The sequence below is a fragment of the Globicephala melas genome, chromosome 13 (assembly GCF_963455315.2).
Source record: "Globicephala melas chromosome 13, mGloMel1.2, whole genome shotgun sequence".
In the NCBI taxonomy this organism is placed as follows: domain Eukaryota; kingdom Metazoa; phylum Chordata; class Mammalia; order Artiodactyla; family Delphinidae; genus Globicephala; species Globicephala melas.
In genome coordinates, this window is record NC_083326.1 from 63671622 (window position 1) to 63686991 (window position 15370).

Here is a 15370-nt window from a genome sequence, read left to right on the forward strand (position 1 = left end):
TTATCCTGTCTGGGGTGTGAAAATGCATCGCCCTGATTTCTGCATTTGGCCAAGGCTTGCCTGGCGTAGTCTCCTACAGTAGATAACACATCAACCAAATCCTCAGGAGAGGCAATCCAGATATAGTGTGACAAAGTAAATCCAGCCAGGATCTGATTCAACCAGCACTGTGACAGCCCTTGGAGACAGCAGGGAAAAGGAAAAACTAAACTACAGCAAAATGCCTGGGGCAGAGGGCACAGAGGAGAAACAATCAAGGCTGAACTCAAGGGGGTCAGGTAAAGGCCCCAGCACCACAGGGAGGATTTCCGCAGGTGAGGAACCGGTGGAGGGAGGTGCTCCACGGAGGGCCAGCAGTCGAACGAAGGCCCACAGGTGTGCATGGGCGTGCAGGGCTGGCTCCCGGGAAGGAGGATGAGAGGGGTGAGGGCAGGCACCACACTCACAAAGTTACAAGGGCACCTGGGAAGACGCCCAAAGGGGAAGTTTGGGGTCGTTTCTGCGGGTAGCCGCTGCAGCACAATCCTTTTTCTCCACCCAGAAGGGGATCTAGTTATTCACTCACAGCTGCACTACAGTACCTGTCACCTCAAAGTGCACACACCTGGCACACAACATGGCATGCTAAATGCCTAAAATTAATGATATAATTCACCTCCACAAGCTAGGCAAGTAATTTACTTAAACGTATTTAATATCTCATTACTGTGGGTTCTAAGAGTCTCTCCAACCCCTTATATTGGAATTACATGTGCTGAAAGTTGACTCCAGTCACCAGTATCTTCCGGGACCTGGAGGTTTCACCAATCAGATTCTTTTTGGTGTCTAGGTCTTCGTTATACACTATCTGATTTATAATCACTTTCTCACCAGTTTTTAAAATCCATTTAGTTCTGCAGTTAACCTCAAAGTCATTCCACTGTCATGCTGTTCCTTCTCTCTCTCTATTCCACAGAAGCAACGCTGAGGCGTCCAGTGGGTGCTCCTTAATTAATATAATACCTTTTAGTGTTTAGAGCTCAGAGTAGAATCCTGTCAGAGAATCTGTAAAGTCAGAAACATCTCATCCTGAAAAATCTGTCCTTTTTAAACGAATGTTTAAGAAATCAACTGGGCAGTGAAATACCTTTTACTTTTAAAATTCTAGGCAATCTCTTCAGCTCAAATTTGGCGTAATTTAAATAAAAGAAACCTCTAGCAAAATACTGATTAAGGCAAATAATCAAATGAAAAGAGGATGCCTAATGATTGGTGTCACTCTGGGTTAACTTTAAAATAGATACTAAGTCATTAAACTTAACACAAAAAGTACATCTGAAATTCAAGTAAGATAGAATTAAGATGAGTGTCATTCAAAAAATTCCCTTAGGAACATTCTAGCCTCATTCCTCCTTGGAATTTAACCAAATGGATTTCCAGTCTATGGACGGTCCAGCTTGGGGGGAAACTGTTAAAAAAAAAAAAAAAAGTCTTCGTTGAAGCCAACGCACCTTCTTTTACAATTTTTGTAATTAATGTATTATAAAATAGATGCCTAGGTTATTTCAAACTTGGCACCAGGGTATCAATATATAGTTCTGATATTTCACAGTTAAAGGTATTTGTTTCTAAACGCTAAAGCATTTTCATCTGCCCAGTGTTCCAAAAGCTGCAGTCCAGGAGGTCTTAACCTGGAGTTCAAAAACCTTGAAAGGTGTGCAAACTCGTGTGTGCTTGCGGGGCGGGGGTGGAGGGTAAGCTAGCTTCAGAGTCTCAATCTGTGGCCCAAAAAAGGTTTCAAAAACAACAACAAAATTCTGCTTTAGCAGGGTAATTAAACCAAGAACGTAACGAAGGCAAAAAGCGTCCATTTTCAACTAGGTACCCGCAACTCAACACATTTAAGACGCACCCCTTCATCAACAATGACCCAGATCCTGACACTGCCTTCGGTTCGGAATGCCCTCCGGAAAGTAACCCGGTTCCGAAAAGGGGGCCACGGGTCCAGCCCCGACCCCCGCCCGCACACGCCCTCCGCGCACCTGGGCGCCGGCTCGATGAGCGTGGTGGTGTCCAGGTAGTGGATCTTGTAGAACTCCAGCAGGGCCGGCAGGTGGTCGAACTCCTGGTCCCCGATCTTGAAGCGGCGGTTGGGCAGCGAGTTGATGATGTAGTGAGACACCCGCGAGTTCTCGGACACGGACAGTACGTAGTCCCCGGGGCAGGTGGACGAATCGCGGACCAGGAACACGCCGTGGCGCTGGCCCTGGAGCCGGGTCTGCGCCTCCTGGCGAGACACGGGCCCCATGTACCAGGCCGAGCGGTCCGAGGAGTCGAACCTGGCGGAGGACATGGCGGGCCGGGCGCTGGGCCGGGCGGGCCGGGGCTGCTCTGCCTGCGCTGGACGCTCCGCCCGAACCGTCTGCGGGCCGGGCCGGGCCTCTGGCTCACCGAGCGCCTACTGAGCCGAGCCGGCACCTTCCTCGCGGCCGCGGGCCCGCAGCATCCTCCGCACCGCCCGCCTGCTCCGGGGCCGCTCCACGGAACGAGCCGGCTCGGGGGTGCGGGCCCAGCCGGGTCGCGGCGGTGAAACCAAGCGCGGCAGAGGCCACCCGGGACCCTCCGGTCACTCCTGGCCCGGCGCTCGCCGGCCCCGCGCCCCCGCCGCTCCGCACCGAGCCCCGAGGCCAAGCCAAGCACCGGACCCCCGGGAGCGCCGCGCCGCCAGATCCGCTTCGCCCAGCCAGCTCCCAAGAGCCACAGCAACAAAATGGCGGACGCAGGAGAAGCGGCCAGCCACCTCCCCCTCCGCTCAGCGCCCTCCGTCTGCGCACGCGCGGGCGCCGGCTCCCAGCGGCCGCCGGGGCCTCCCGGTGACGTCACGCGGCGCGGCCAATCGGGAGCGCGGGCATGCGGGACGGGCGTGCGCCGCTCGTGCGCGCCCCCGCGCACCCTCCCAGGCAGCTGGGGGGCGCTGCCTGGAAGCGGCTGCGGCTGGGCGCGCGCGGCGCTTCCAGAACCCGCTCTGGGAGCAAAGCGGGAAGCGCAGGCTGGGTTCGGCCGGGGGCGCGGCCCCTAGGTGAGCTGACGGGCGCGATGGGCCCCGCGGGGCCGGGGTGACCGCAGCGGGACGGCCAGGTTAAGGGGTTGCGGAGCCGACCGTTGCTTACGCTCAGGTGGTGCCGGGCAGGTGCGAACGCTGTCGGGCATAGCGCCCCGGGACCCCGGAGCCCGGCCGCCCCCACCCGCACTGGACAGTCAGTTTAAGGGAGCAGGGTCTGGTCTGCCTCGCCTCGTTCAGCTCTGGGCCTGGCGAGCCGTCCCACCCTGAGCTGATTCTCAGATCTTGGTGGAATGAATGTTGAGGTAAACCTGCAGCCCGGAACCGGACAGAGGAGAAACAGTGTCCGGAAAGGGAGACGCTGGCAGCACGAGCCCATTCTTAGACCCCTGGTCATCGGACTCTCATTGTGGCCCTTCGCACTCCGGGGTTGAGCCTGGCCTACATTGTAGGGTGATGGGTGATGTCTCTTCCGGTGTAAACTCCGGGGGAAATGTCACGGTCTAGTGCATTTTGTGACTCAGCAAAGCAGGTTTTCAGCTTCCCCCCGCAAAGTTTCGTGTTGTATTAGTTTCGAGCACAATTTGAATAGCTCAGAATTTGGAGGTGAAGGCTTGGGTTGCAATCCTAGCTCAACTGACTAGCTGACTGAATCGTTCCATGTCTTATATATATATTTTTCATTTTCTAATGTATTTCATTTATCTTCCAGTTTTATAGAGATATAATTGACATACAGCACTGTTTATGGTGTACAGCATAATGATTTGATTTATGTACATCATAAAATAATTATAACAAGTAAACATATAGATACAAAATTAAGAAATAGAAAAAATATTTAGTGAGCATCTCATAGATCCAAAATTAAACCTCAGAGAGGTTAAGTGGCTTGCTTACATAAGTTATTGTAAGTTACATAATTTGCAAGAGGCACAGCTGGCACTTTTTTAAAATTTTATTTATTTATTTATTTTTGGCTGTGTTGGGTCTTTGTTGCCGTGCGCGGGCTTTCTCTAGTTGCAGCGAGCTGGGCTACTCTTTGTTGTGGTGTGGCTACTCTTTGTTGCGATGTGTGGGCTTCTCATTGTGGTGGCTTCTCTTGTTGTGGAGCAGGGGCTCTAGGCGTGAGGGCGTCAGGAGTTGTGGCACGCAGGCTCAGTAGTTGCGGCTCGCAGGCTCTAGAGCGCGGGCTCAGTAGTTGTGGCGCACGGGCTTAGTTGCTCCGCAGCATGTGGGATCTTCCCTGACCAGAGCTCGAACCCATGTCCCCTGCATTGACAGGCAGATTCTTAACCACTGTGCCACCAGGGAAGTCCCACAGCTAGCACTCTTAATCCAGGTCTTTTGACTCAAAGTCAAGGGCTCATTTCACTGTTACACAGTTATTGCCTATAATTTAGTCCATTTTCCTTGTTTTGCTTATAGGGAAACTGAGGCCCTCTAAAGTAAATTCTAGCACCAGATAGGAATGTCAATCTTGGAGCAGGGTGGAGGGGTTGGATTTCACATACCGCCACCATTCTGCTGCCAGAGTGCCACGCTCCCCTCTTTAAAAATTCCTCCTGGGGTCTCCCCTGGTGGCGCAGTGGTTGAGAGTCCGCCTGCCGATGCAGGGCACGCGGGTTCGTGCCCCGGTCTGTGAAGATCCCACATGCCGCGGAGCGGCTGGGCCCGTGAGCCACAACTACTGAGCCTGCGCTCTAGAGCCCGTGAGCCACAAATACTGAGCCTGCATGCCACAACTACTGAAGCCCATGCGCCTAGAGCCTGTGTTCCACAACAAAGAGAAGCCACCACAATGAGAAGCCCGCACACCGCAGCAAAGAGTAGACACCGCTTGCCGCAACTAGAGAAAGCCCGTGCACAGCAGCAAAGACGCAATGTAGCCAAAAATAAATTTTAAAAATAAAAATAAATAAATTTATTTAAAAAAAATAAAAGAAGAATCCACCTGCCAGTGCAGGGGACACGGGTTCAAGCCCTGGTCTGGGAAGATCCCACATGCTGCGGAGCAGCTAAGCCCATGCGCCACAACTACTGAGCCTGCACTCTAGGGCCCGCGGGCCACAACTACTGAAGCCTGCGTGCCTAGAGGCTGTGCTGCACAAGAGAAGCCACCGCCATGAGAAGACTGCATACTGCAATGTTGTAGTTGTAGCCCCTGCTCACCACAACTAGAGAAAGCCCGCGCGCAGCAATGAAGACCCAACGCAGCCAAAAAAAAAAAAAAAGTCCAGTGGGGAATAGGGTGTGGATTGGATCAAGGTGAAACAAGAATGACTTTTTTTTTTTTTTGGCTGCACCCCCTGGCATGTAGGATCTTAGTTCCCCGACCAAGGATCTAACCCATGCCCCCCACAATGGAAGTGCGGAGTTGTAACCCCTGGGCCACCAGGGAAGTCCCAAGAATGGCCTTGTTGATAATTGTTGAAGTTGGAGACCTGATGTGCTTGTGGGGGGGGGGGGGTTGTGTTAATTATATTATTCTACTTTCGTATATGTTTGAAATTTTTCACAGTAAAAAAATTAAGTACTTTAATTTTCCTTAGCACACCTGAGACAAGCTTAAAATTTTTTTTTCCAGAAAACGTTCTAGATGCTAAGAGATAACAAAATGGAAATGAATGGACAAGCAACAAGGAAGCATTAAAAAAAAACGGCTAAAGCATAAAGATTTGTGATTCTGCCTTAGCTTGCTCATTCCCAGGGTTTCCAGATGTCATTATACTTACACTTGTATTCTAAGATATTTATGGTTTAGATTCAAAGGACTGACAAGGCTTTTTGAGCAACTTGCCAGGATTCCTGACTTCCTATCCCCGAGGCCGCCTCTGAACTGAGGACACAACCTTGGGACCCGCCATTGACTTTTTATTCTCCCCTATCTGCGCAGGTCCAACCCTGCGGGTGATGGTTAAGGCCAGGCCAACTTCCTAGATTGCTGCCTTACTGAGGACCCAGAAGAACAAGCATCTGTCTCTCCCTCCTGCCCTGGGTTCTTTCCTAGCAATGATGCTGAGGGTAGAAGAGGTGTGACTGTGTAGGGGGAGAAGCAGGAAGTGTGTTTACCACACTGACTTGATCAGGTCAGCGGTTCTCAGGTGCGCTCTCCACGAGGACTGGTTGACCTGTTTCTACTGCATTAATTAGACTTGTCCTTGGAGACCTTTCGCTCTGTGCAGTAAACTTTCCCTCTGGCTCTGCAGTTCTCAGTTACTACTTCCCCATGTTTCATATATATTTCCAAGCTTATCTCCCTAAAACAAAAAAAGAGCTTATTGATTATTTTCTTTTTCTTCCCCTCCTATTAGTTTGCTTCTGCAATACTAATAAAATAGTGTTCACATCCCCATTATAATTTTCCATGCCACACTATTTATTTATTTTTATTTATTTATTTGGCTGTGCCAGGTCTTAGTTGCGGCACGTGGGATCTTCGTTGTGGTGTGCGGGATCTAGTTCCCCGACCAGGGATCAAACCCAGGCTCCCTGTATTGGGAGCACAGAGTCTTAACCATTGGACCACCAGGGAAGTCCCATGCTACACTATTTAAAATATGAACTTACTAATCACTTCTTTCTGAGGGTGACATCTCTGAACGAGGCTTGGCTGCCATATCCGGAAGCTCTACGGACCCCTCTAGAAAACACTGGCCAACGTTACTCCAGTGTTTTAAAGTGTGGTCATGGTCCCCCTGGCATTTTCTAATTTAGTTTTAATTGCTCTACCACCTCTTTTATAAAATGTCTACTTTCATGTCACTTGAGCTAGAAGGCAGATTTTCTTGTTTCCTCTGGATTTCAGAGCATTCTGGAGTGCCTTTAGTGAAATTCACTCAGGGGAACACTGATTCCCCTCTCACACTTATCTCGAAGAAGTCAGTTCTGTGCAACCCTTTAGTCCCGGGCAGGGGGGGGCGGGTCACCAAATTTTTCTGTAAAGGTCCAGATAGTAAATATTTTAGGCTTTACAGGACAAGAGGAAAATCAAGAAATATGTAATCCTGCTCCAGTCTCCTGCTTCTCCTCACTGGCTCCTGTAGAAAATCCTCTAAAACAGGAGCATCTTAATACCTCACAGTATTTGCACCACCTGTTTTACCTATCTGGAATGTTCTTTTGTCTAATGACAAAAAATTTTTTCTACAGTTTCTTTGAAAATGAAATTCAAAATATCATAGTAATTGAGTGTAACTTTTTTATAATCCAGGTATACTGATGAGAATAATGGAATTCTTTTGAGATAATATTTTGCTTAATTGGGTTTCAAAATCCGTGACCCTGTCATCAAATATTGAGCTGTCAATGCTGAGCTGTAATGAGACTTTGTATATTTCATCTTTGAAAATGTCTCTCAGCCAGATGGTACTGCCAATGCTGCATGATTTTAATTGAGCATATTCATTGTGGGATGGCATGTATAGAATTATCTTAGATTCTTCTCTGGATATTTGCCTTTTAGCTTGTTTTTACATTGCAGATTAATCCTCTTCAGTTGAAGGTTGGGTGGAAACTCCTCAATTGCCCAATTAAATAGATTTTGAAATATGGAAATTTCCATTGCACTTGGCATCAAGTTCTGAAAAATTCTGCTGGAACTGTAGTTGGAGCTCAGGAAATATATCTGCTGCAAATTTGTGTGAGAATGAGATCTTGCTTCTTGTTTTAACTTTTGACAGCACAGGAAGTGTATAAAGCAGCTTAACATTCCTTGTGATTCAAAACAACATTAGTTATTGTCAACATGACTGCCGCGGTATACATTTCACATATAAGCACTGTTTTTCCCTGTCATCTTATTTTATTTTACTTTTTGTTTTTTGGCCTCACTACATGGCTTATGGGATTTCCTGAACCAGGGATTGTGAGCCTTGGCCCTCAGCAGTGAGCGTGCAGAGTCCTAACCACTGGACTGCCAGGGAATTCCCATGCCCTGTCATTTTAGGTTGAATTCACTGAGAAACATTATCAAGTCTGTAGCAAAAACTAATTTCCAAGGCCATTAATTATTCAGTGATAATGGTTTAGAATGGTGCTCTGTTGTGAAAAATTTCAGCCTTGGCTCTGAACTGAAAAAAACTGCAATAAAACTTGACCACTGCTAAGCCATCAAACTGCTATGTGGTGGGGCAATTCAGGCTATTCAGCTTCTAATTCTAACAAAAATTCACAGATCTGATGATGGATTAAAAACAACAGCAAAGGAAGTTTGCTGTGGGTAACTCTAGTTCAATAACACATGAATCAAATATTTTCTGCAAATTAGCTCCTGATGAGTAATTTGAGTACAATGAATAACCATAGGCTCTAAACACCTTACATTTTCTAGAGCTTTATAAATTTGTCCAAGTAGGCCTCTTTCTGCTTCACACCTTTTTATCTCCAGCAAACTTAACACATCTTAGCAGATTCCCCTTCAGGTTGTGTCTAATTAGTGATTTCTCATCTTTTCTGAAAATATTCTTGCCACTAGTTGTTCTGTGCAGACTCTTCAAAGAGACTTATTCTTTTTCTTTTTTAAAGATTTTTCTTGATGTGGACCATTTTTTAAGAAGTCTTTATTGAATTTGTTACAATACTGCTTTTGTTTTTTTTATGTTTTGGTTTTTGGGCTGCGAGGCATGTGGGATCTCAGTTCCCTGACCAGGGATCAAATCCACACCCCCTGAATTGGAAGGTGAAGTCTTAACCACTGGGCCACCAGGGAAGTCCCAAAGAGGCTTATATTCTTTGGTGACATCAAACTCAGCAGTGACACCTCAAATAAAAGCAACTGGACAGTATTGGTGACATCTATCAACTCATTGATAATCAAGGAAAATCACTCACAATAATTTGTCCTGTTTTTTGTTTTTGTTTTGCTGCACCAAGCAGCTTGTGGGACCTTAGTTCCCCTACCAGGGATCGGGCCCACGGCAGTGAAAGCGCCAAGTCCTAACCACTGGACCGCCAAGGAATTCCCTATCCTGTTCTCTGATTGACCATTGATGGTGTTCCCAATATCCTCAAGTCTTTGAGCAACTTTCTCACTGAATGTCTAAAGCAAGTTTATTTTATCTGGATACCTTTCTTTGGCTGCTAAAATCAACACAATTCAATTAACTTAGCATCAGTAAGTGGCTCTCTCTGGCTAACAAATCAGACACTTGGAAACCCACTTTGGTGGCAACCTCATTTTCATTTTTTATTTTTGTGAAGAAATTCCAGTGAGATATTCCATCTGAAATTTTCTATTTTTTTCTAACTGTTGGTTTCCTCTGAGTTGGGAATACAATGATGACTGCTTTAGTCTAACTTGTTGTGTATTGCATTCTTTTAGCACAGGTGGAGTGTCATTGCATCATCAACCCAATGTTTTGCTGTCGACTTCAATAACAAAATAATCTACACTCCACTTTACCTTAAAATTGTGATATTCAAAGTCTGATTTTCTTCTTTTGACCATGGATGTGCACTGGCAATAAAAAAATAAGATGCTGTGAGACGGTGATAACGTGGCATTCAAAACGCTGTTGAGTCATCACTGCAGAGGATGAGAGCAGCTCACCCAGCCTCTGTCACATTGCTCAGATCTGCCATTGCAGTGCAAAAGCAGCCACAGACGACATGTGGCTTTATTCCAATGGATGTGAGAGTAGCTTTTTTTTTTTTCTGGAAATTTTATTTTATTTAAAAATTTTTATTGGAATATAGTTGATTTACAATGTTGTGTTAGTTTCAGCTGTACAGCAAAGTGAATCAGTTATACGTGTACATATATCCACTGTTTTTTAGATTCTTTTCCCATATAGGTCATTACAGAGTATTGAGTAGAGTTCCCTGTGCTGTACTGCTATACAGTAGGTCCTTGTTGTTTGTTTTATATATAGTAGTGTATATATGTCAATCTCCATCTCCCAACTTATCCCTCCCCCCCTTACCCCCTGGTAACCACAAGTTTGTTTCTACATCTGTGACTCTACTTCTGTTTTGTAAATAAGTTCATTTGTACCCTTTTTTTTAGGTTCCTCATACAATAAATTCCTCATATTTGTCTTTGACTTAACTTGGTATGATAATCTCTAGGTCCATCCATGTTGCTGCAAATGGCATTATTTTTTTATTTTTTATGACTAATATTCCATTGTATATATGTACCACATCTTTATCCATTTATCTGTCGATGGACATTTAGGTTGCTTCCATGTCCTGGCTATTGTAAATAGTGCTGCAATGAACATTGGGGTGCATGTATCTTTTCAAATTATGGTTCTCTCCAGGTATATGCCTAGGAGTGGCATTGCTGGGTCATATGGTAGTTCTTTTTTTTTTTTCTTTTTTTTTTTGGCTGCACAGCGTGGCATGTGGGATCTTAGTTCCCTGACCAGGGATTGAAACTTTGCCCTCTGCAGTGGAAGCACAGAGTCTTAACCACTGGACCACCAGGGAAGTCCCTGTTTGTAGATTTTTTTTGATGATGATCGTTCTAACTGGTATGAGGTGATACCTCATTGTAGTTTTGATTTGCATTTCTCAATTAGTGATGTTGATCATCTTTCCATGTGCTTTTTGGCCATCTGTAAGTGTAGCTTTGTCCACAAAAACTTTACTTATGGGCCCTGAAATTTGAATTTCACATACTTTTGTTGTGTCATGAAATATCCTTCTTTTGATTTTTCTTCTCCAACCGTGTAAAGACGTAAAACTATTCTTTGCTCACAAGCCACACAAAAACAGTCAGTGGGCTGGATTTGGCCCATGGATTTGCCATCTTTAGACCAAAAATCTTCCATATTGAATGTGTACCTTTTGTCCTGCTCCCAGTATGACCCAGGATTTCTAATAGATATTCTCTTCCCTGAAACAGACCCCTGGTTTCAACCACACACCCCTGATAAATACATTCAGTACTGGTTTGCTTCTTACTCCATCTCTATGTCTGGTCTGTTCTCTGTTTCACAGTATTTATCCCCAGATAGCCTGGCACATGATTCCTTGTTACATCCACAGCACCATCAACACTCATCCCAGACGGAGCTCCCTCATCCAGGTATAGGATTACATCCACAAGGACTGACTTGAGCTACCAGAGTTAGGTTCTAGAATACAGAGCACGGGCCAAATATTACCCACACCTGCAACACAAAACTACTTCTCTAATCCCTTGTTCCATCTGAGACTGAGGCAAAAAGCAGCGATTCTTAACTCTTGCTAACATTTCATCACCTGGGTGGCATAAAATGAAAAGCTCAGGCCTCATCTCAAGAGACTAATTTAATTGAATTGACATGGGGAGACCTGAGTACTGTATTTTAAAAAATATGTAATGCATTCATATGGTTCAAATACAAAAATGATACAAATGATATTCATTGAGAAGTCTTATTCCCACCCCATCTATCTTGGAGGTCCCTGTGTTTTACCATTAAAAAAAAAATTTACTTATTAAGGCCACCCCGGGTCTTAGTTGTGGCATGCGGGATCTTTATTGTGGCACATGGGATCTTTAGTTGTGGCATGCAGACTTAGTTGCAGCACACATGTGGGATCTAGTTCCCTGACCAGGGATTGAACCAGGACCCCCTGCACTGGGAGCATGGAATCTTACCCACTGGACCACTAGGGAAGTCCCTGTTTTACCATTTTTATTTGCCTCTTGTGTATTATACAAGTGTTTCTTTATGCAAGTAAAAAGAAGAATATTTTTATTTTCCCCCATTCTTACACTAAAGGAAACATTTTATCCACTCTTCTGGATCTGGCTTTAAAAAAAATATAATGAGATATCCTGGAAATATTTCCATATGAGTATGTAGAGAACTTTTTGTTTGTTTGTTTTTACATTTGCATGCTATTCCATTGTGAAGATATGCCGTAGTTTATGTAACCAGCCTCCACAGACAGATATTCAAATTATTTCCAAACTTTTGTTGTTACAAACAATGTCACAATGTATAACTGTATTTGTATGCCTGTAATTTCACATGTATACAGGTGTCTTAATCTGGGCTGTTAAACTACCATAGACTGGGTGGCTTATAAACAGAAATTCAATTCTCATAGTTCTGGAAGCTGGGAAGTCAAGGATCAAGGTGCTGGCAGATTCGGTGTCCGGTGAGGGCCCACTTCCTGGTTCCTGTGTCCTCACATGGTGGAAGGGGCAAGGGAGCTCTCTGGGGTCTCTTTGGTAAGGGCACTAATTCCATTCATGAGGGCTCCACCCTCATGACCTAATCACCTCCCAAAGACCCCACTTCCAAATACCATCATCATATTGGGGATTAGGTTTCAACTTATGCATTTTGGGGGGACACAAACATTCAGTCTATAAGAGCAGGTCTTTCTGTGAATGAATTCCCAGAAATGGGACTGCAGATTAAAGGATATATGCACATCCACAGATATGGTCAAATTGCCCTCTGTAACACACTGTTTTGTCCTTCAGCAGTAACAGAAGAGAACACCTGTTTCCCCACAGCTTCATCAACAGTGTGTGTCAGACCAGGCTGGGTGTATGCAACAGTGGCTTCATACAAGAAAGGTTTATTTCTGACTTAGTCATAGACAGGGCATGTTCCTCTGAGCACCGACTCAGCAATCCACGCTGGTGGAAGCACCACGGTCCCGAGGCTATACCAAGCACAACACTTGAACTTCTCACTATTGTTGAATTGGGGAGCAGAACTGGAGAGTCTCTTTAGCTGAATAGCACCAGCTATTAAATGTTTCATCCCAGAGGAAGTAGGTTAATTCTGCTTGCATTTTACGGACGAGGATGAGTCACATGACAAGCCTAAATGAAGAGAAAGCAGGAATTGCATTCTCTTCATATTCTCAGAAGTAGAGGAGAACCGGATATTGGTGTAATTATATGTCCAACTTTCAGATTCTTGCAACCTGATAGATGGAAAAAATGTTCAGAGTAGTTTAATTTTGCATTTCTCTTATTAGGAGTGAGGTTGAGAATCTTTTCATATGTCAGAATTTTCTGAAGCCCCTAGCTAATTCTAATGTGCAGCCTGATTTGTACTTCCTGGAGATTTCCTGCTCAGTTTTGACTTTCCATCTGAGAGAAATACCTTTTCCCTTCCACAATGAGTAGGACAATGGTGATTGACTTTTCCTGCAGCTGAAACCCTGCCTTTTAAGTAATAGTAGTAGTTTGATTCTCATTCTAAGATAACTTTCAATTTACAATATAGCATTTATGCCATACTTAGGTCCCATTATTACGGGAGGCAGGGTGGCCATTCTGTAATAGTGAGAGCCAGAACTAGAGAGTTTTGCCTGAAAAAAACTAGGACTCTGGCTTACCTGCTGCGAGAGTCTTGCATCACATCCTGGGATTACCACCTCTATTTGAGGGACAAAGTTTCTTAAAATAGCTTTTCCTTGTGCTCTCATCTCTATATGGGAACATCCTTTTATTTTTTAATTTTATTTGAAGTTTTTTTTATTATTATTTTTTGGCCGCACCTCGAGGCTTGTATGTGGGATTTTAGTTCCCCAACCAGGGATTGAACCTGGGCCCTTGGCAGTGAGAGTGCAGAGTCCTAACCAGTGGACTGCCAGGGAATTCCCAGGGAACATCCTTTTAATGATGTAGGCGGTGGACAGAAAACTTCAATCCCTTTCCTCACACAAAATGAAACCTTCAAAAGCTAGCCTGGGGCTTCCCTGGTGGCGCAGTGGTTGAGAGTCCGCCTGCTGATGCAGGGGACACGGGTTCACACCCTGGTCCGGGAAGATCCCACATGCCGCGGAGCGGCTGGGCCCGTGAGCCATGGCCGCTGAGCCTGCGCGTCTGGAGCCTGTGCGCATGAACCCTTTTTTTTCCTACTCAGGTCCCTCTTTACACATTTCAGTTTCCTACCCATCATAATAGCAGTTCCTCTGAACATCTTGGCTTCTGAAAATGAAGACTTCGTTTTTGTTTAACCCCCCAGATCACCTAGGATCCTCTTAATTCCCAGTGCAAATCCTATTGAAAAGCAGTGATGACTCAGCTTGGGGTTCAACCCTCCTGCGATTAGGCAATCAGATGGCTCCATTCCTGCAGCTCTAGAATGACTCAGTGACCTTAGGAGAATTTACTTACCATGGACCCATGATATAACCATCTTTCCTAGGCCAGCTTTCTGCTGTGATGATTAGAAACCCTAATTCAAAATAGTCAAAGCAGTAAGGGTATCTGTCATTCCCCATAACACAAGGGCTATAGTCAGGCAGCTCAAGAACCAGGATGTCCAGACCCTGGGTCTGCTTCTCTGATTTTCTTTCTTCTTTTTCTTAAAATAAATTTATTTATTTATCTATTTTTGACTGCGTTGGGTCTTCATTGCTGCACGCGGGCTTTCTCTGGTTGCAGAGAGCGGGGGCTACTCTTTGTTGCAGTGCACGGGCTTCTCATTGCGGTGGCTTCTTGTTGTGGAGCATGGGCTCTAGGTGCAGCAGGCTTCAGTATTTGTGGCACATGGGCTCAGTAGTTGTGGCTCATGGGCTTAGTTGCTCTGCAGCATGTGGGATCTTCCCAGACCAGGGCTCGAACCCATGTCCTCTGCATTGGCAGGCGGATTCTTGACCACTGTGCCACCAGGGAAGTCCTCCTCTGATTTTCTTGGTCTAAATACCTTCATATTTTGGCTTCATCCTCTGGCTGGCGGCTAGGTGGCTGCAATTACCCCAGGCCTCACCCAATCCAGTCATGACGAGGCCCAGTGGAGGAAGGACTGTTGTTCATTTGTATCCCTTTTTAAGAGCAAAGAGCACTTCCTCTGGAAACCTCCAGAGAGATTCCCCTTCCCATCCCTGACCCATGACCCATTGGGTCACATTCTTATTCTTAAAGCGACCGGGCAAGAGTGGCCACCCTTGCCTGACTTGCACTGAACAAGACTGGGGCTTTGGCATCAGGAAGAAGAAAAATGACTTCTGGGTAGATATTCAAGAAAACCAGACTAAAACTGCCCCTTACCGGAATTCAGGAAAGAAGCCCTTTCTAAGATCCTGAGATAATGGACTTTTAGGGGGTGAATACACTTGGCCCATGTGTGCTGAGCATCTTCTGGGAGCTGGGGGGGGGTGCAAAGGTGAAAACCACACAGCCCTGCCTGGCGGTGCTCAGTCTACAGAGGACTAAGCACCAAGAGATCTTCTGATTTTAACCTGGCTTCTCCAACAGCCTTCCTGCAGGGAGGGAATGGGCTTTGCAGCGGTAGTGAGAATTTCACTCCCCCTCCCCAGTTTAACTGAGGCATAATTGACACATAACCTTGTAATAGTTTCAGGTGTACAACATGTTTCAATATATGTATATATAGTGAAATGATCACCGTGATAAATTTTTAA

The 15370-nt window shown here is 45.6% G+C and overlaps 1 protein-coding gene across 1 annotated transcript in view; it reads right to left on the bottom strand.

Moving 5' to 3' along the window:
- Positions 1-2794, bottom strand: part of CRKL (CRK like proto-oncogene, adaptor protein) — a 31763-nt gene extending 28969 nt beyond the window's left edge. Inside the window, exon 1 of the mRNA XM_030836318.2 lies at positions 2022-2794. Within this exon, the coding sequence (XP_030692178.1) occupies positions 2022-2332 (311 nt within the window). The 5' untranslated portion in view covers positions 2333-2794. The remainder of the gene's footprint in view (positions 1-2021) is intronic.
- Positions 2795-15370: the final 12576 nt, after the last annotated feature.